This window comes from Hipposideros armiger, unplaced genomic scaffold (assembly GCF_001890085.2).
Source record: "Hipposideros armiger isolate ML-2016 unplaced genomic scaffold, ASM189008v1 scaffold_112, whole genome shotgun sequence".
NCBI classification, from domain to species: Eukaryota; Metazoa; Chordata; class Mammalia; order Chiroptera; family Hipposideridae; genus Hipposideros; species Hipposideros armiger.
Genome location: NW_017731462.1, coordinates 2577363 through 2598002, shown reverse-complemented (window position 1 = coordinate 2598002; position 20640 = coordinate 2577363). Strand labels below are relative to the sequence as shown.

Genomic DNA, 20640 nt, shown 5'->3' with positions numbered 1-20640 from the left:
TTTTTACTGTTGGGTCTGTTAGATTTTACATATCCTTGCTCAACTAGATATTTTTTCTTCTAATTTCAAGAACTGTGTCATTACTTGATAGTTATATATCTTAGAATGAAATAAATTTCAAATTACATAAAATTTTAGTTTTCATTAATGTTGCAATTTAAAACAAACCATAGATTTTACCAGTGTTAAGTAATAAGTATGTGACATCCATTCATTCAGCATGTATTTCGTGATGGTCTGTGGTGTGTCAGACACACTTCTAGCATTAGGGTCCACTGGGGAGGAAACACAGACATAGATCTAGCGGTCAGTACTATTTTCTTGATATTAGATCCAAATACTTGTTCTTGTGTACTTGGATGGTCTGCCTTGGTCATTATTTTTAAGGGACGACTTTGGCAACTGATGGTAATCAAAACGTAACTGAACATCCAAGAGCCATTGTATTTATTGCTTTGCTTCCACACTATGAACTCCAGCACTCAATTGTTCAGTTGGCTGAGGGATATATATTTTTTTAATCAAAAAGTAATTTTTGTAAAATGTACATTTACAGTGTTGTGCAGTTATCACTATTCATTTTCAGAATTTTTTATCATCATAAATAGAAGCTATAAAATCTTTGGTTTTAAGTACTAGAGGAATACTGGTTATTTTCTTTCTTTTGTGGGTCTAATCTTACCTATTTTACAACAACCCAATATTCAGTATGATCTACTTGTGCTTATTAAATTTAGAGCTTGTCATTTGAATTTGAGTGGTTTCTTTCTATATGTGCTTGTTCCTAGGTATCGTTTAAAATTGTATCTTTCATTTTACTGCAATTTTAAATTTGCTTCTTTTGAAGCAATAAAACATGTAGACATGAAGTTTGAAGGATATCAAACTGACTAATGTAGACACATAGAAAATTTTACAGAAAAGGGAATAAAGTTCGGGGATTAAAAGACGGTGGTACAGAAAAAAAGCCTGACAGTCGCAGACAAGCTAGTTTCCGCCCTGCCTGCTAACCGCCTGGAACAGGAAACACATCGAGCAGAAAAGATATTTGGGCCCGTGATCTAAAAGAATTCAGTCCCCCAAACACTGGGTATGAATTGGATTGAACAAGACTGGTTGTTCAATAGATCCTCCATCTGTATTACTTATTGTGCTCAGACAAAAATACAGCTGTTTAAAGAGTTTTAGAAATTATTCCTAAAAGAGTATTAAATACCCTATTCAAATTACATTCTTTGCCTTCTGCTAAAATGTAGTTTCCTTGGCTACTTCTCTTCCGCATTTGTAACAATCATGCTACTGTTACACAATAAAGAAATGGAGAAATGATCAGGGAACCTCTCTCAGCAAATTGTTTTAGTTTTATAGAGCAAATAAGAATTTAAGAAAATAAATGTGAATGTCATTAGAATTTTGACTTTACCTGTTAAATAAGATAATTTTTACCACTTTGTCCAATAGTATATTCATATACTTTAGATATGAGCAAAAGTTTAATTTTCATCTGTGTTTATTATTCATTTTTTTAACACTTCTAATGAAATCTGTTTGTTGGCAGCTGAAAGATGGCGGCAAAGCATCCCAGGCAAATGTGAGAATAGGTGATGTGGTTCTCAGCATCGATGGGATAAGTGCCAATGGAATGACTCATCTGGAAGCCCAGAACAAGATTAAGGGTTGCACAGGCTCTTTGAATATGACTCTGCAAAGGTAAATCACTTTTTGTTCAGCTCTGAGAGAGAAAACAACACTGCAGTATGTTTCTGTGTGTGATTCATGGTGTTAACTAAAAAGCAGTTTCTACCACCCTTGTTTCAGATAGATAAATAAGAAATATAATGGCTCCTAAATTGGGTAATCAAACAGTATACGAATTGGTGAACGCTTTGGATTATTTCTCCACAAAAAGGCATGTATTCGCATACTCAAAAAAACTGTGTCTACAGCTTCCGTGAGTTTAAGAATTTCTGAAATTTCTCAGTGGAGTGCAGGCTAAGAATTCTTATCATAGGGGAAAACTCTGCCTTAATATTCTGGGCACTATATTAGAGGGTATTCTTTTAAGGTATGATTTGGCTTTTCTTAGTATGTCCTTTCCCTTTTTTTTCCTGGGTAGAAAAATAATTTTTTAATATACTCGTATGAAGGTCAGATTTTCTGAACTTCCTGTTTTTTAATGTTACCCAGCCTCATTTATAAAATACCTAATCATCTCAGGCATTTTGAACATCCCAACGTTTGACCTACACTGAAATCATGTGATTGCTTGTTAAAAGTACTGATAGGAATCAGAATATTGGGAAGAACCGAGAATTATATTTTAATAAGTTCCCTGTGATTATTATGAATAATAAAGTTAGAACCACTGCAGTATCTTGCTTGGGCTGAGGTGAAGGGAGTAGAAAAGGAATGACGAGAGGGTGATTGAGTGATAGCTCTGAACCTTTAGGTTTATAGGGAAGGTAGCTATCATTTACCAGGTAGGTTTGAAACAAGTCTTGTTTTTAATGATTACAGAAATGTTCTATATTGTATAAAATTTGGAAAACACCATTTCCCCCCAAAACGTCTCATAGTCTTTCATAAATTATTGTGTGTATTGTAAATCTTTAAGAGGGGGAACAACATATGTGGTACCTTCCAAACATATTTGGCTATGGAACCTTTTTTTCCTGGAGTATCTCCTGGGACTATTTAAAGGACATATAGAGGATAAATTAGATGTACTTGTGCGGAGGAGTATTGATTTGGTCTTAGAACTGAATAGTAAAACTTTTATGAAGTTAGACTTACACATTTACTTTGATGTATCATGACTTGCTAACCAGTTCGCCCTTTTTTTCCCTTGGGAGAAATTCCTTTCAGTGGGACTGTTAAGTCAAAGATTATGTGTATTTAAATTTTGATAAGTGTTAGTGATACATTTTAATGCATATAAAAGTAATCAGGGAGAAAAATAAGCTTGCTAAAAAGTTTCAATTTGATAGTATTATATCCTTTCTGCCTATAAATAAAAATGAGTACTTTCATTTATTACTCATTTTTATTTATTGGCATTTTTACTAAGTATGATTTTTTCAAAGAGAACCAAGAAGTCAAGAAGCTCAACGTGTGTGAGATATCAACAAAACAAAACAAATGCAGATAATGATGGGCTTCCTCAAATTCTAACGTTGAAAGTTGATGTAGCCTATCAGCTCATTTCCTGGGCTGTACATCATTTCTTTAATACCCGCCTACTTGTTTTCACGTTATGCTCCCTATTTTATGACCCAGGACCCAGTATCTTATTTTCTATTGAAAGCACTTCTGGGTTGAATAAGAACAGATGAAAACAGAGGCTACCCAGTTTGGATGCATTTCCATTGTTAGTAATCTGTAACTGCCCCCAACAAAGATACTTTTAAGCTACTTCAATTCAAAATGTAACAAACCAACTAGTTGTAAACATTTGGAGATACTATTTAATCTTGTCTTCATATTTCTGAACACTTATATTCAGGAACCCAAAATATGAGAGAGAACTTTAGAGTCCTGTGATTATTCATTGTAATTCTCTCAGGTTTTTGAACACTTCTCGTGTTAGGTAATGTCAGCCTGAAAAGAGATTTGCATTTAAGAAAATTGATGATATAATGTTGACAATGCTACTGAAGAACTTTTTGCCTTTTAAGGAAAAAATAAAACTTTGCAGTGTTATCTTCAATTCTCCCTTATGCTAAGGCCATTCTCTTCTTAAGTTCTCTTTCTTTCTCATATCAAAGCAAGTATTTTTTCTTCCACTTATTTCTGAATTTCAACAGTAGCATCCTTAATTGGCTTGCAGTCACCTTACCCTCTTTAGCCCAACTATCTCCAACCAAATTGTTCTGAGTTTTCCTTCCAATATGAGTTACCTACAACAGTACTTTCTCTGTGTAACTCTTTTCCTTATAAACATATAGTTTTCTTCATGAATGTGTAGTCCTTTTCTTTACAGACTTGCCTTAGTCTGATTTCCCTAGAAGCAGAACCTGAAAGGGGATTCATGTGCGAGTGATTAGCAAAGGGAGTTCTTTGGAATGTTACTTAAAGAGAGTGAGTGCAGCAGGACTGGGAAGAAGAAAACATGGAGATGAGCAAGGATGTGGTTTCAGGAGTTGTCTAGCCTCAGCTAGATCCAAGAGGGAACTTAGGAACAAAATTGTGCCGTTGCGTCGGTCCTGCATTGAAGTAAGGGAACTGGGCTTTTGTCCACGCCTCTTCCCTGCATTTATTAGTGATTGGCCACCAGCTGTCCTGTGTGTGTGTGTGTGTGTGTGTGTGTGTGTGTGTGTACGCATAGGAGGGCTAGGAGGTAGCTTCTGTTGCTTTCACAGCAAGTTGCTGGTGTGAACCATTAGGGAGCACCTCAGGGATGGGTGTACCAAGTCGGGAGAAGGGTGCCAGAGGTCTCAGGCTGGGCACCAGGAGCAGGTGCTTTGAGATTCCATCCAGACTTGAGTCTGTGTTCGGAGGATTGAGTTCTCTGTGACTTAGGTCCACTCACATTGTCCTCCCATGGTCATCACTACTCAAAGGTGAATACCATCTTTCCATTTAAGATAGGTTTCTTTCTGCCCCTCACATGCCTTCATGTCCTCTCATGAAATTCTCTTCATCTAGAATGCCTGCCCACCTCTGCGCTGCCAGTAAATGTCTCCATACACACAAACTCCAAATTGAGCTCATCATCTACATACAGTTTTTTTTTTAAGTGGTGAAAGAGCAGTTTGTTAGAAGACACAGTACACGTCAAAGAGGTAGAAGTGGGCCCAAGTAGAAGGCAGTCTTTTCTTATTGTTGCAACTGACTCATTTTTTTGTCTCTGAACTCCTATGACAAGTTTCTATCATTCCATTCAGCATTTAAATATATACCAAGAATAACAAGGCTGATTCCATGAGTTATATCCAAATAAACCTAATTAGTTAATGGTCATACCTAATACTGCCTATGTAACTAACAACTCAGTATATATTAGTTCTGTTTCTTCAACCAGATTCCTTGAACATAGAGACTATGTTTTTTTGAACTAGTTGTACAGTTTTGAGTTTTTAGTGTCTAATAAATATTTGTTGGGTACCCACATTATTTTCTAAACTTGGCATCATTTATTCCACAAGTATTTTTTGAGCTCTTGCTATGGGCCAGGCATTGTTATAGATGCTGGGAACATAGCAGTGAACAAAACAGATAAAAATCCCCGCCCTCATAGTGCTGACTTTTTAGTGAGCAGAGGCATATGAGAAGTTAGAAAAAAAATGTACAGTGTATCATGTGGTGGTAAGTGTTATGGACCAAAAAAAGCATGGAAAGGGGATAGGAATGCAGGGGTAGGGAATTGCAATTGCAAATAGAGTGGTGAGGAAAGCCTCAGTGAGGAGGTTGTTGGACATCTGGGTTATGAGTGTCCCGGGCAGAGGGAAGAGCCGGTGCCGTGGCCCAGTCAGGAAGGTCAGTGTGCTGGAGAGGGAGTGAAGGCCGACTGGGAAGAAGTGAGGTCAGAGAGGTAGCAGGAAATGGGTCCAAGTGGGACAGACTTGTAAGGCTTTGTGGGTCACTCACTGTCATGTTTGTAATCAAATTTCAGTTTTCCTGGGCCTATAAAAAATTGTGAGAAAGACTTGGAGAGCTGCAGCTGCTTGGCTGGGTCTATAGCAGGGTTTGAGAAAGAGAAATGACTTCATGATTGGAACAAAGGGCTTGAAGAAGGAGCAGACTGAGCCTCTCCCCAGTCTGATAGTGGCAGCTCTGCCTTTTCCTGTAGAAACACTGGGTGATTACCACTTCTGCCAACTTTCTGCCCACCTCCACCCAAGATTCCTTAGGGGGAGAATGTAAGAGAGAAGACCCGTTTTTAAGAAAAAAAAGGAAAAAAAACAACAACACCACCCATTTTGTTTTTCGAAGTGAATGTTAACAGCAATTTTGTTTTGTGAAATTTTTTTCATTATTATTATGTATCTGTTCATTATAATGTGTGTGTGTGTGTGTGTGTGTGTGTGTGTGTGTGTGTGTGTGTGTGTATTCTCTTTTTTAGGCCCAACCTCAATATCCTAAAATAGGATTTAGATAAGAAAAAGTAAAATAAAGATACTTGCTTGATTAAGGTCATTTTGTAACTGGGTGTTTTGTTGTTTGTTGTTTTTTTTTCTATCTAGTCTAACTTGGGGGTATGTAATAAAGCAAACATCTCTCTCTCTGAGATATCCTAAAACAATAAGGCTTGATTCACACTATACTCTGGATATCTAATGAATACAGAGGTCTTGAAAATTTTATTTTGATTTGTCTTTTATCCTTGAAAAGGATTTGAAATAAGGTTTTTCTGCAACTGGAAGTGATTGTAAGTACTGCAAATGGACAATGAAAAATTCTATTTGAAATTATTTTTCCACTTGGGGAAATTAGGCATATAGCAGTGTGCTTATTTTTAGATATCAAGACCATTTTGCTTATGCTTTTGATCCATGTCAAAGTGGGTCATTTTAAAAATTATGCTATTTCAGCTAATAATAGAAGAAAATTACTTTTTAAAGTTTTGATGTCTAATAACTATTAACTATATTAGAGTTGGATTGTATGAATAAAATTTTTAACTATTTTATTTTAATAATTTTCTGTACAACAGATAAACTTGCTACTAACTTACTGTATGAATTAGGGCAAGTTGCTAAACTTCTTGACTATAAAATGAGGTCATGGGTGATTTCTATCTTCCCTTTAATTCAGGTTCTTGTTCTGGTTTTTTAGCTGTAAAATGATAAGTTCCCTAGAGCTTGGTATTAGATCAAACTAACTTAAGTTTGCTTATTTTGGCTGAGAGAATCAGGAAACTGGACTTTTTTCATTGGATTTATCTTAAACGGTGCCAGGTTAGCAAAGCGACTTGTGCTACTCTGCTAACTTTAAGGTGAAAGGTAGGTCACATGGATATTCAAACAGCACCTAATCATTAAAAAATACTTTATATATTTGTCCTTATTTTATATTTTTAAATTAATCCTCTTAGAATCACAGAGGATACACACACACACACACACACACACACACACACACACACACACGGTACCAAAAAATATATACATATTTTAAGAAAGGAAAAAACTGTATTAGAATTTAATAATATATGCCGATAACAAAAGATGAATACAAGTCACGTTTGATTTTTGCAATTACAAGGGGTGATCAAGGTGGTTACCATCAGTATAATTTTAATACTGTTTTTTCCTTTCTTAAAATGTGTATACCTTTTTTTTTTTTGGCAATCTGTATGTATATATGTATGTGGCTTTTCCAATCTTTTTACATTATTGGTAGTGGCATATTTGTGTTTTGTTTTATTTTTGTTCCTTAGACTTCATTTAGTATATAACTTGTTATGATTGGACATGAAAGATCTAGTAGGATTGAGGTTTGAAAAATATTGAATACTCTCTTTCTGCCTCCTCCTTCTTTCTTATCCTTCGAACAACAAAAAAATTGTCAGAGGTCCAGTAACCATTACTAATGAATGACAGATTGGAATAATTTAATAGGTACATAGAGTTACAAGAAAAAAGAAAGAGTAGCTGTTGTACCCGACTGAAGCTGTTAGCCATCTTTTGTTTCATTTTAATCAATTGCTTAATGTCCTATTACTTTTAGCTTTATGGGTTCAACTCTGCTCTTTCACTAACAGTAACAGCATCTAGGCCAGACTTTAGAAAATATTCTTTTTTTTTATCAAAGTTTTCAGTTCTTTATCTGTGATATTTCAATTCATGTGAATTAAAAGATGTTTAGTTCAGTTATCTTTTCCTTCAGTTGGAGTTGCATATTATCCCAGCTCAGGTTACTTTTTCCCCTTGGCATTTCACATGGTTTTCTAATGTCTACTCTGCAGTTTAGGTTTTACCATTTTTTTGTTTGCTTGCTTTTTTAAAAATTTTTTTAAAATCTTGGTTTTAGTTTTGTTTTTTAATTCTTATTTTGAAGGATGACTATTTTTCAAAAGGACACTCTTTCAACTGAGTGACCTTTTGAAAAACAGTCATCCCACCCCCTCCTCGTCAAAATCAGAAGTGCTGCTTAGGGACGGGGAAGAGGACAAGCAGGCGTTGACATCTCTTTGGTGCAAGCTTTTCCCCATATGTCATTTAATCCTTAGAGCAATCCTTCAAGGAAGGAGTTAACGTGCCCATTTTGCAGATGAGTACTTTACGGATTCGAGAATTGTTACTTGCCTAATAGTTAAAAGCCTGTGCCCTCCCCGCTTTCTTTGCTGTAGCAAGGGACTTAGTGACTGTAGTCTGTTAATAAAATTTGTTAAGATAGGATAGTAACACAATAGGGATAACTCTTTTGACTCTTGTACGTGTAAGCAACAGCATCTCTGTCCAAAAGATACTTTTCATTTTCAGTCTTACCTGTCAGTATTCCATAATATTATACCTAAATTCTTTTCTCTCTGCTTCATAGACACTTTATAGTCGAATGAAAATAAAAGGAAAAAAAGAGGCTAAATAGCTCTTGGGCCACTAGATACAAGCATTCATCTGGGTATGGACTTGTGTTTATGATTGTCCTTCATCAGAGTGTTATCTTTTATTTTTCCCTCCCAATTGTATATGCCTATTGACTATATTGGCTAATTTAGTTTCATATTAAAGTTTAAAGACTTAGTTTTCCAGTAGGCTTCTTCTATCTATGCGTGCCATGAGTAATTAAGGATTCAGGAATTTAAAAAAATATATGCTTTTAGGAAATCTGGCTCACTCACTGGAAAAGGGACTGTTGTCAAATTAATCAGTCAGCAGATGTAGAAGAGAAATACTTATCTGATATCTCTTTTTCTTTAGTTCAGTTTGGATAATGATTATTGAGAATGAACTTGAAGGTTCAAATTCGTTCATCTTTTTTGATAGCCCGTAGCAACTTGGCAACAGCAGATTTGGTAAATATGGGTTCGTCAGGGTGTATTTTGCATTTTGAAATTCTTCCCTTTGAACTTGACATCTTGAAAATGTGTGGTTATTTTTAACATAAAAATCTTACTTATTTCTCAGAAGGAAAAATTGTTTCAATGTATAATCCTTTTGGAAAACAATCCTAGGAAATAACACTTTTAGAGACCTATTTAATTTTAAACCTTTATCATACAATTTTTATATGTATAATTTTTTTGTATGTACAAAATTTTTAAACAAGACCTCGGAATGGAGATGTACAGAGAATGGTAGTAACACTGGCTTTGAGATTAGGCAGACTTGGTGCAAACCTGGATTCAACCACTTACTTCCTAGCTGTGTGACCTTAGGCAAGTTACGCAACCGAGTTTCAGCTAGCCATTCATAAATGGGCATAGTAATAACTGCCTTCTAGGGCATTATAAAGATAAAATGAAATAGTACATGTAAAGAATCTAGGACATAATAAAGATGAGTTTTCTCTCCCTTCTTCCTACTTCTCTCCTCCATTGATAAGTGAGTGTTAATATAGTAGTCATTGTGAAGTTACTTCTAGGCGTTCATATTTATTTAGTTTCTTAGCAACAAAACAGGTGTGACTGGAAGGAAATAGAGAGAAAATGAGAGGGCAGTCCAGTAGGTAGTTATCTGAGAAAGTCAGAAAGATGATGATGTGAGTGTTAGAAGAAAGGAATGTTGAGTCAAGGGAGTGATTTTGATCATACAATTGTAATGAAAGCTTTTTAAAAGTGTGGATACAAACGTGATGCTTACAGCTAGCTAACTACTGCTTTGGTTCAAAATTACTCTTACCTAATAATTTATGCCAGCAAAGAGAAACCAGTACACACCTAGTCTTGTGTGTTCTGCGAGTCCTCCTTTTCTCCTAAGGGGAACAATGCAGATGTAATTCTCTCTTACTGTGGGTTAAATAAGTCAGAAATACAAACAACAACAACAACAAAAACATTTTTTTTCCCCTCTCACTCTCCCATCCAGATTCATGTGTATTTTTTTGAATTTCCTGAGTAAAATATTAAAATCAAGTTAAATTATTAACTCTTGGATTATATTTTGAATGATATTTTTAGAAATAATTTTCATCTTTCATCAGCACTGTCATGGATTAAGTTTTAGTTGGAAATTCTCATAATGTTTCCAATATTTAAAATTTGGATTTTGCCTCCATATTTTCCTTAGGACTAACAGCCATAAGGGGTATAGATAAAGACAGTGATTTATGACTTCTGCCTTTCAAGGACTTAATACCTATTCCTTCGGATTAGAAGAGACAGAAAGTGCTCCAGGAGTTCATAGAGGGCACCATCCCATTCCAATGGAACGGCTCCCTGGAGGCGCTGAAACCTGGGCTGGGCTTTGAAGGATGGGAGTACGTCTCAGATGGAGGAACGCCCTCTGAGACAGTGTGGAGATGGCCAGTCCCCCGGCATATGTTGGGATGAGCATGCTGACCAATTGGAAGTAGAGATAAGAATAAAAGGAAAGTTAGGTAAGAATCATGATTGCAGGGTCAGGTCTTAGACACTGAAGTATGAAAAGTTTTGATCAGAAAAGTGACATTTTCAGAATGTTTAGTGAGACTGCTTGGAAGAAGGTGGAGCGACATCAGAGACTGGTCAGGCGAGGATTGCAGTGACTTGGCTACGTGAAGGCTTGAAATGGAAAGCAGAGGAGAATGAGAAAGATTAGAACTCGTGAATAATAATTGTAAAGCCACCCTAATGGTATAGATAGGAGGGAAGCGGGCAGAGCCGAGGTTGCCCAGGTGTTAGCTGCTGGACCCAGGCTCTGTCTCCTGTTAACTCCCTGCGCCCTGCTCTTCTCCTTCCTGGGTGGAGTCTGGCTGCTTCTCTTGCCGAGTCACTGAAACTGCTTCATGCTTGGGTGTCTCACAGGTTCTTCATACTCAGCATGGTCAAAACTGAGCTCTACACCTTGGCTCACCTGTGCTTTTCCTGCTGAATTTATCTTGGCGAATGGCCACAGCCACCCCATTATCAAGATCATAGACTCCTTTCTGGCCTGAACCTCCCACGTTCGCCTCTAACCACCTGCTGCGTAGTGTTTGTATGTATCTCAAAACAGACTGTGAAGAGAACAGAATAATTAGCAAAGCCTCAGGATACGGTGGTGGGGTGGGAGAGGCACAGCTCCTGGTCATAGTGCCTATATCCTAAACAGAAGTGTTTAGGATCCACTTGATTAGCATGAACTAATTGATCACCTGGAATGGGAAGGCCGTCCTCAAGGAGCTCAGTGTGGGCTTCTAACCTGAAATAAGGACTTTTTTTTTTTCGACAAATATTTCTGAGTTAAACCTTCCCCCACCACATTAATAATTGTATTTTTATTAATGCAGATTTTATAAATATTGTATTGCAGTTTTAAATGTAGAGGAAGGTTTTTTTACATTTGTGTTAGGAATCTACATTTATTTAAAAATCCCAATATACACATGATGTAAGCACAGACTTTGAACAGCGCTTGGTACACAGATGAATTCGTGGATCACTCGTGAAAACGGAAAACTGTGTGCCAGCTGCCACCAGCTGCTTCATGTGTGGTTCACAGACTGGGAACCACTGGCCCCAAACGTGTGAAGCCATCTGAAAGAACGTAAACAGGGAAGCATCCACAGGGAAGGGCAGACAGAGACAGCCCCGGGGGTGTGGTGGGAAATGGAGACAGACACACACAGCAGGACAGCTGAAGGGGAGAGTCACAGGAGAAGTCTCCTGGTCATGGCTGCTGTTCAGGGGCATATTAAAGGGACCGTGAGTTCACAACATTGCATTCTACCAAATTAACCTTCATCATCATTTTAAGGAAAAAAAAGCTGAATTTCAGAGATTTAAAATGAGAAGCCTCCAGTAGGTCCTTGTATAAAAAGGAATAGCTGAATAAGATACAATGGGCATGCTGATTAAGTCGCAAGATGATCACGCCCAACTCTCGAAGGGCAGAAATAACATTCTAGTTATTATTATACGTTCTCCAGTGCCTGCCACTGTGGCTGGGACATAGAAGATACTCAATAAATATGTATTGCCTTGAGTTATAGAGAATTTAAAAAATTAGTAATTTCTGCTACTTTTGCCTGAGAGGTTTAGAAATAATTCACAAGAAGTTGTTAGTGAGCTACAGTGACAGACTAGTCATTCTTGTGTGTGTAATGGCAGCAGTCTCCTTGGAGTTCCCAGTAAACATTTTTGTCCATAGCTTGGAGAGCTTTTCAAAGGATTGAAATTCAAGTCATTCCCAACTGTTTCCAGTGGCTGTTGTTGCTATTAAAGTTTCAGAGACTGAAATAGCTTAGGCTTTATATGAGTTTAAAAGTAAACGGGAGTGATTGGCTTTGTAAAACATACATGTGGCAGAGTACTTATACTGTCAAACTTCACGCCTTACTTTTTCTTTAATATATTTTAAAGCCTGCATTTTCACAGTAAACTAGCTTTATAAATAGATTTCTAAATGTTACGAGTACTAATAATTTCTTTTACCAACCACGAATAGTCTTTCTCTGAAATTTAAATGCATATGAAAAATAGCCTTTCATTTATCTATTTTTTGTGTGTATGAATTTTAATTATGTGGGTAAGACAGCAAGAGTTCATTTCTGTATTGCAGCAGAAATCCATAGATGATAATCCTAAATTCAATGACTTCTACAATTGAGTCTGCCTTTATCTTGACTGTTTTGGCTGAAGTTTACTGCACTGTTTTCCTGTCATTCATCCTGTTATAATGAATGTGAGGGACTTTCCAGATTCTTTTGTTTTACTGGAATTATGTTATATAGACTGTGTTTTGGAATAATGGTGTATTTATTAGTTCAGAATGTTATTATTATCCTGAGAATATGTTTGGTTGACAAATAATTCTTAAAACGAAGAGAAGTATTTTTGTATTTGAAAGATAAGCTAGTTAACTGCTTCTTTCAAAGTAGCATTTTAATCTCTTTGATACCCTGAACTAAAGAAGAGTATTTCTTTTCCAGATTTCGTAAATTCTATAATGTTCATGTAGATTTCACTTTCTAATAAGAAGCTTGTTCGCTGTAGTGAGGCAAAGAATTATCTGCCAGGGATTAAAGTGAATCATCCCTTTATTGAAGCTTTGCTGTGACGTTTTTGATTTTTGCATTGAATTTTTGCTGTTGCTATATAATATTTGCAGTTGAAATTATTTTAGTAATTGACAGGAATTTCTTTAAACAAGCTTATATTAGTTACAACAATATTTATGTTTCCAAGAACTTTACATGGTAATTTTTCTTCTGTCTGATGGAAAAAGTGTTACAGTTTCTAGGAGAGCAGTTTTTGTTTTGTTTCTTAGTACACAGTAGGAATTTAGTAAGTAAAGCATGTAAAGAAAAAGAAACCAGCATTTTAAATTCTTACTCTAACAAGTTACTCCGGAACTTTATATACTTCAGTCATTTAAACTTCATAGCAATTATTGTGGCAAGTGTTATCACCCCACTTTACAGAGAGGTTAAGTAAGTACTTCATAGTCACACAACTTGTAAGTAAGTAAGCCAGAATTCAAGCTCGGGTCTGTTTCCCTCCTACTATAATGGTTTTTGTACAGCATCACATTGTCTCTTTAAATAAAGGAATTAAAAAATATTTTTATTGTATAGTCATCATAATGCCTGTCATCTAGAAATTCATTTTACTCATCCAAATACACCACAGTAAGACTTTTTGCCATTAAATTTGTTCCATAGGAGTCAGAGAAAGAGGCAATTATGGAGACGTTTATTTGATATTCCAGTAACTTCTAATTCCATGGAAAATACTAGCAAGAAGTCAATGCTGTTTGAAAAATTTGCTTCTTAAAAGGCCACAGAATATTCCAACAGTAATATTACCTCACTCATTCCTTTAGCAGCGCCAATGTATGCATTCTCTGGATAAATTAAAGCAACTTTAATAATAACTGCATCTGTAAAACAGTTTTGCAGTTGAATTTAAATGCATGGCTGAGTTCAAATATAGAGAACAGACTTCATAGAGTCATAGCATTTTAGAATTTGAAGCAACACCAGCTGTCAACCAGTAGAGCTCTTAGTCCACCTATGCCATTTGTCTCTGTTTGAGACTTTGAAATTTCTTTTTGATCTTTGTAAAAACAAAATACCTACAGTGACGACTCTGTGACAGTGGTGACACTGGGATTGGAGTTGTGCAGCAGTGGAGGAAAGGGAGAACAGGCAGGTCCTAGCCTGTGAGTTTGCGAAGCTGCTCACCCTACGTGCCTGTTCCGTGCTCTGTTCTCCATCTATCTGTGGTCTGATTACAGTGTTCTTTTAGGTCTCTTAGGTGGACAGTGGGGAATATGCTGGATTTAGTGGTACATTGGTTGATAGCAAATATCATGAGTGTTAAAGAAACCAGCATGTTTCCTGTGTTTTCTAACCTTTGTACTTTAAGTTGCTCGTTTTTCCTTTCTTTCTTTAGAGCCTTGAAACCCTTCCACTTGACTGTAAGGTATCAACGTGTCTTTCCCAAATTGTACATGTCTGGAGCTTAAGTAAACCACATGTAATTGAATTATAGAAACAAAATATGTTTATGTTAAAATATTTTTAAATAATATTGAAATTATATTAAATAATTTCAAATTCTTTAAATTAATAATATTAAAATGTTTACCTTTAAATATACTGAAGTACAGCCTCACCCCCATCCCCCCAAACATACAGAGGTGGGATGAATGGTGATGGCAGGAAGCAATAGAGTAGCGTTATTCAGTCACCTGAAGTTTAAAGTTCTGAAAAGGAAGCATTTTTTAGACTAAGGACAGTGAGAAAGTTTGCTGGGATCATCCGAAAGAAGGGAGACCCTAGTTCAGAGTGATTCCGTGCCTACATTCCAAGGCAAGTCATACGTTAATACAAAAAGTGCTCAGTTTTTCCAGGAATCAAATGAGATGAGCTGGATTGGAGGTTGAGGTCAAGCATAAAGTAAGCTCAAAAGACTATAGAAACATTAGCAATACAGAAATGAGTCACAAGATGAACTGAATTTGCCATGACTTAGCATGCATATCTATATATACAGAGGGCCCAAGAAAATGTATACACATTTTAAGAATTGAAAACTGTATTAAAATTGTAATACTCAATATGTACTGATAACAAAAGATGATACAAGTCACGGTTGACTTCTGCAATGACAAGAGGTGCACAAAGTGGTTACCATCAGCGTCCAGACACTTCTGATTACAGTGAACTACTGCTTGAGCAACGCTGACCAAAGTGTGCACTTGTATACATATTTGGCACCCCTGGTATAATACATAACTCAGGTCCCCCAATATCTTTTGTAATTCCTTCTGCAAAAATTAATTTAACTACAGTGGTGTAACCAGCAGCTATGCAAGGACCAGGAAATAGGTGGAGAAATAAAAGCATCCCTTAGTTCAAGAAGCCTCTAGTGGGAATAGATAGACATGTTTTTAATACAGTTGATGATGGTCAGAATGTGGGTGTGCACAGGTAGCTGGAGCATAGAGGGAGAAGTCTGAAGGAGGCCAAGAAGACGTCCCATGAGATAGTGCACGAACGAGGGGAAGCCTGAATACTGAATAGGGGCTTGACAAGTGGTCAGAAGTGGGAGGGAAGAGTCATTCTAGGAAGAGCAGACAGACAGAGGAAAACCCCGCTGTTCTGAGCACTTGTCAGTAGTTCACTGCGGCTGAAATGTAGCTTTTGAGAGAACAGGGAGAGAAGGAGTTGGTTAGAGGGCTAAGAGGGCTCAGATGATTATAAAAGATGTCAGCTGCCATAGCCAAATTTTGAGTTTTGGTTCTTAGTTAATGGGAGATTATCGAAGAGTTGTTTTGTAATACAATAATAATAGATTTAATAATAATAGCTAATGTTTATTGAGCAGATAGTATGTGCCAGACATTCTTTTAAATGCTTTACGTATAACTCATTTAATCCTTTCAAGAACTCTGTGAAGTGAGGATGTTGTTATTAGTTTCCTAGTAAAAATAAGGAAATGGAGGAAAATGATACCTAAGGTCATCTGCTGGGATCACAAGCCCAGGCATTCTGGCTCTGTGTCATATATGCACGGCGGTGTCAGAAAGGATGCCTGTTAGGAGACTATTTCACAGGTACACACGGGGACTGTGGAGGCCTGGGCTACGAGAGGGATGGGGTGGAGGACGGAGAGTCGCCTGAGAGTCCCAAAGCTGGCTAAGGAACCTTCTGGTGAGCAGCTGTGCCGATCAGGCCTTATTGTTCACTTTCTATTGCTATTTCCCGTTTAAAGTGTCCCGTTCCTTTTCTTTAGTTTTTCTCTCTTCTCCTCGCCCATTAGTAACACTTACTTACACATGTTTTTAAAGAAATGTTTGTCAGGTTTTTAGTTGCTATGAGTCCTCATTAATTTCTGTGCAGTTACAGAAAAAAAGACACAGTCCCTGCTTTAACGGGGAGTTTGACGTAGTTGATGGGTAAGAGAAGCACAGAACCTGTAAGTCATGTCAGTGTGAGAGAGGCCAGAGTGGTCCAGACTTCTGGGAGGGCCACGCTCACGCGACCACAACTTCATCTTCCATTTGTATTCCTAAAGCTATTCAGTACAGATTCATCTGGGCTGGTGAGGTCTGCAGCTCACCCACTGTAGCTCCCTGGTTCCCTAAAGATCGGAGCTGGGGTCCTCATAGAGCCATCTCGTAACACACACACCCCACCCCACCCTTCCAAATTTCCCAACATTTTGGCCTGTAGAGAGAAAAAAATCTCAGTAATGTAACACTTCCTTCCCATCCGCTGCAGGACTGTAGGTTCCTGGGGGCAAAGGCTCTGCCTGTCTTGTTTACAGTAGGATGTCCTCACCTTTCGTGTAGACTTTGCCCTATGGTGTGTGCAGAAATATTTGTTCAATTGAATACTGCATCTGAGGGTTCAAATTTCCTAAAAATACTTTCACCAAGAATTGGGACATGAAAGCACATAAGAGTACAGAAATGAGTAAGGCTGTGAGCACAAGTTTGTGATGATACACAAAACTGTATATTAAATTGTAGCCACTGATTGGCAGGAACAGTTTTGTGGGACAGCCCCACATGCCCTATCTGTCTCTGGGGAGCTGTGTTTTCATGTCTGCGTTTTTAGATCTTGATTACATACCCAGCTCCTCCTTTAGTCCATTACCAGCTGGGAGTGAGGTCATTCATTCTCCTTCCTATTGCCTCTGCCCATTGTGAGAACAGAACATCTGTGCACACCTTCTCTGCCCACCTGAGAGAGGTTGATGGAGGATAAAACTTCTGTCCATCCAGATCAGCTAGTACCCTGAGAGTTGGAATCTGTGCCTGTTTGGTCCTAATGTGATATTCATTGGGCCGCATTTACCAAATGAGTGGGGTACACTGTGCCATAACAGGGTCACAGTCTCCAAGCTCCACTTGTCACCTTTGGTCTTCAGGTGGGGGTGGTGCCCTTGGAAGGGGAGAGGCCTGCTGTTCTCTCTTACTTCCTGTTGCTTTTTTATCTGCTGCTTTCATATGGGAATGGAGTGGAGGAGATGGAATTCAAAATGAGAGTCCTCTCTTTGCTCCAGTAAAATAACAGAAGACCTGCATTTGGGTCCCTAAAGGGGGCTTGCGTTTATAAAGGGCTTACATGTACTTCTCATTTGCCAGCCAGTATTTGGTAGGTCATAGCCTTGCAGAGGAGAAGGTTTCAGTGATACATCTTACCTTTTAGCTGAGAGCAGGTTTGGGGCTCATGTGACTCTGGGTTAGGAGAAGAAATCATTGTGCTTTCACAGCTGTACACTGACTAAAGCAATATTTCACTTGTTGGGCAATGAGTCTTTTTCCTTTTCTTTGTTAAATAATTCACCCTATTTTTATAATTTCAGCTATTTTCAACGATCTCAAATCCCTTTTATTTCATCTTTTTAATAGGTTAGGGGACTTTTTCTGAGGCTACTGGGAAATTTTGCTTTAGCCTAAGTTAGTGAAATAAATGAGACTATCAGTTAAAGAGAAAACTATTTGTCTTTTCCAGAAACAAAGCTTAATGGTTATAGTTGCTAATTGTTAAAATATATTAGTGGGGCACCAAATACATTTTGACAATTTATTGCAAAGTGAAGGAAAAAAATAGGTGACATTTTCCATCTGGGAAAATGCAAAAACAGACCTTCACATGTAGAATGGCTGCCCCTCATATGTATTCGTTCATTAATAATAATCGCTAATATTTGTATATTTACAGATAAAGGTGCTTTGAATACACTATCTCATCAAACCCTTTCAACACTCTGTTTTGGTACTGTATTACTTTCTTGTGGCTGAGGTAACAAATTACCACCGACTAGGGGGCTTAAAACAACAGAAATTGATTCTCTCACAATTTTGGAGGCCAGAGTCTGGAATCCAGGTGGCAGAAGGGCTATACTTCCTCTGGGAATTCTAGGGGGGCCTCCTTCTTGCCTCTTCCAGCTTCAAGTGCTGTCGACATTCCTTGTGGCCGCATCACTCCAAGATGAGCCTTCATAGTACTTTATCTCCTCCTCTTCATGTGTCTGTGGCTTCTCCACTTTATCTTGTATAAGGTTTGTCATCAGATTTAGGTTCTACCAGGAAAATCCAGGATGATCTCATCTCAAGGTCTTTAACTTAATTACATCTGTAAAGACCCCTTTTCCAAGTAGGTAGCAGTCATAGGGTCTGGGTATTAGGACATGGACGTATGTTTTTGGGGACCACCATTCAACCCACATACTCTTATTATCTCCATTTTCCAGGGAGACATTGAGTAATTAAGTGGTGAATCTGTTAGGAATAGGAGCCGTGCCTGTCTACCACCACACCGTGATGTCATGCTAATTTAGTCTGCTCTATTTGTAGATGATACGTTTTAAAGAATTACTTGTATGATTTTTAGTCCTTTATTAGAAATGAATTCACACCTGGTAAGTCTTTTCTACTTACTGCAGTGTCTGTCTTGGAAAGTGTCCGCATGAGAAAGTGTCTGCATGAGTCATTGATGAATTCTCTCCATGCAGAGACTGGAGTTACCTTGCTGTGGGTAACTCCAGCAGGAGGAAAGGCGGCTCACCACTTTGACAGCAGCATAAACTTGTTTTTCTGGTTTAGTGAGACCAGTCAGAAATGCTAGAGTTCTAATCCCGACTTCATCACTTACTAGCTCTAGGGCTGTGAGCAAGTTACTTTAATTCTTAGAACTTCAGCTTATTTACCCATAAATTGGAATCCCTATTTGATAGAGTAGTTAGATTATTTGAAAAAGTTAAACCTGAGCATTTAATAAGTAGTTTGCCTAAACTAAGCATGTAAGTATTTTTAAAAATATAATTCCAATGTCTGTGAATTTCTTCAGGCTTATTTAGGCATCTTTAACTAGTTATAAAAATTATGCTTTTTAAACAATTCTCCATCTCAAATGATGGTGCTTATTCCTTTAAATTAAAAACAAAATTTAATGCGTCAGCGTCTTTCATTATCCATGTACATATATGGTATCTTTTCAAAAGGCTAAATATTTGCTTTGCTTGTGTGTGGTATCTCCCTTAACACACTTTGGTTTTCTTCTTTGTGTGTATATATGTATATATTTAAATGATCTTTCCTCTGACCCAGTGCCTGACATGTTGCTTAGATCACATCATCAGGTTATTGTACTTTTAGTATTTTGTCAGTGATAAGCTTTTTCCTAAGGAGACACCCTTGTTCAAGTTGGAGGTCACTGCTTCTTTTGAAGAGCACTGTGTTCCAATTCCGAATAATGTTTTCTACACAGGAAACAAGGACCATCTTTAATTTTATCGTCCTTTTTAGTTGATGTGTGTTGAGAAAACTGGATGCTGACAAAACAAACTGCCCTAGTCTAGTTGCTCTTACTTATTCCTGTTTGTTTTTCAGTTGTGTAAGTCTGTTTGATAAGGTCTTGGTGGTCGGATATATTTTCATCGATTTTCTAATGAAAGGCCTGATATTTTCCACCAATGTTGTCTTCATTTATCCCATTAAATTACTGACAGTTGAGAAATTTCAAAAAATGTATGTTTTAGAAAACTTGTTTTGCAATACTATATATAAGTAGTAGTTTTCCTCCTTGCATTTCCTTTTTTTTTAATATTTTTTTATTGCTATCAAACAAAAGTTGTTTGGAAATCTTTGGAATTTGTGCTGAAGAGGTCCCAGGCATGTTCCGTTTCCTGATACTCTTAGTCTTTAGGGAAGTAATTAATGTGTTTAATTATTTTTCTGGTATTAAATATAAATGAATTATTTTATCAGTAGGAGATGTTTTGAAGCATGTAGGTATTCTTGATTTTTATAACTTCCCATCTATAAATTTGAAGTAACTTTTCAAAATATAAAACTAATTTTAATCTATGGTAAGAGGTATGAAAACATCAGGCATGTCAAATTTTTAAATTTTAATGTTTTAATAAACATTACAATTTTTACTTAATATAGTTCACCCCAACTTTTCTTTTGGCAACATGCCATTCCTTTTTCAAATCTAAATATTTAATGGATTTAAGGTATTAGAAATTGCAGGGCCGGCCGAGTGGCGCGATGGTTAAGAACTCGCTTGGGATGCCAGAGGGCCCCGGTTCGGATCCCACATATGAGGGCCAGTGACACT

At 37.2% G+C, this 20640-nt stretch overlaps 1 protein-coding gene across 10 annotated transcripts in view; it reads left to right on the top strand.

The window, feature by feature from the left end:
- Window positions 1-20640, top strand: part of PDLIM5 (PDZ and LIM domain 5) — a 190685-nt gene that overhangs the window by 54803 nt on the left and 115242 nt on the right. For all 10 annotated transcript variants that reach the window (XM_019647530.1, XM_019647529.1, XM_019647528.1 and 7 more), the window contains exon 3: window positions 1559-1710. In XM_019647530.1, coding sequence (XP_019503075.1) covers window positions 1559-1710 — 152 coding nt within the window. The remainder of the gene's footprint in view (window positions 1-1558; window positions 1711-20640) is intronic.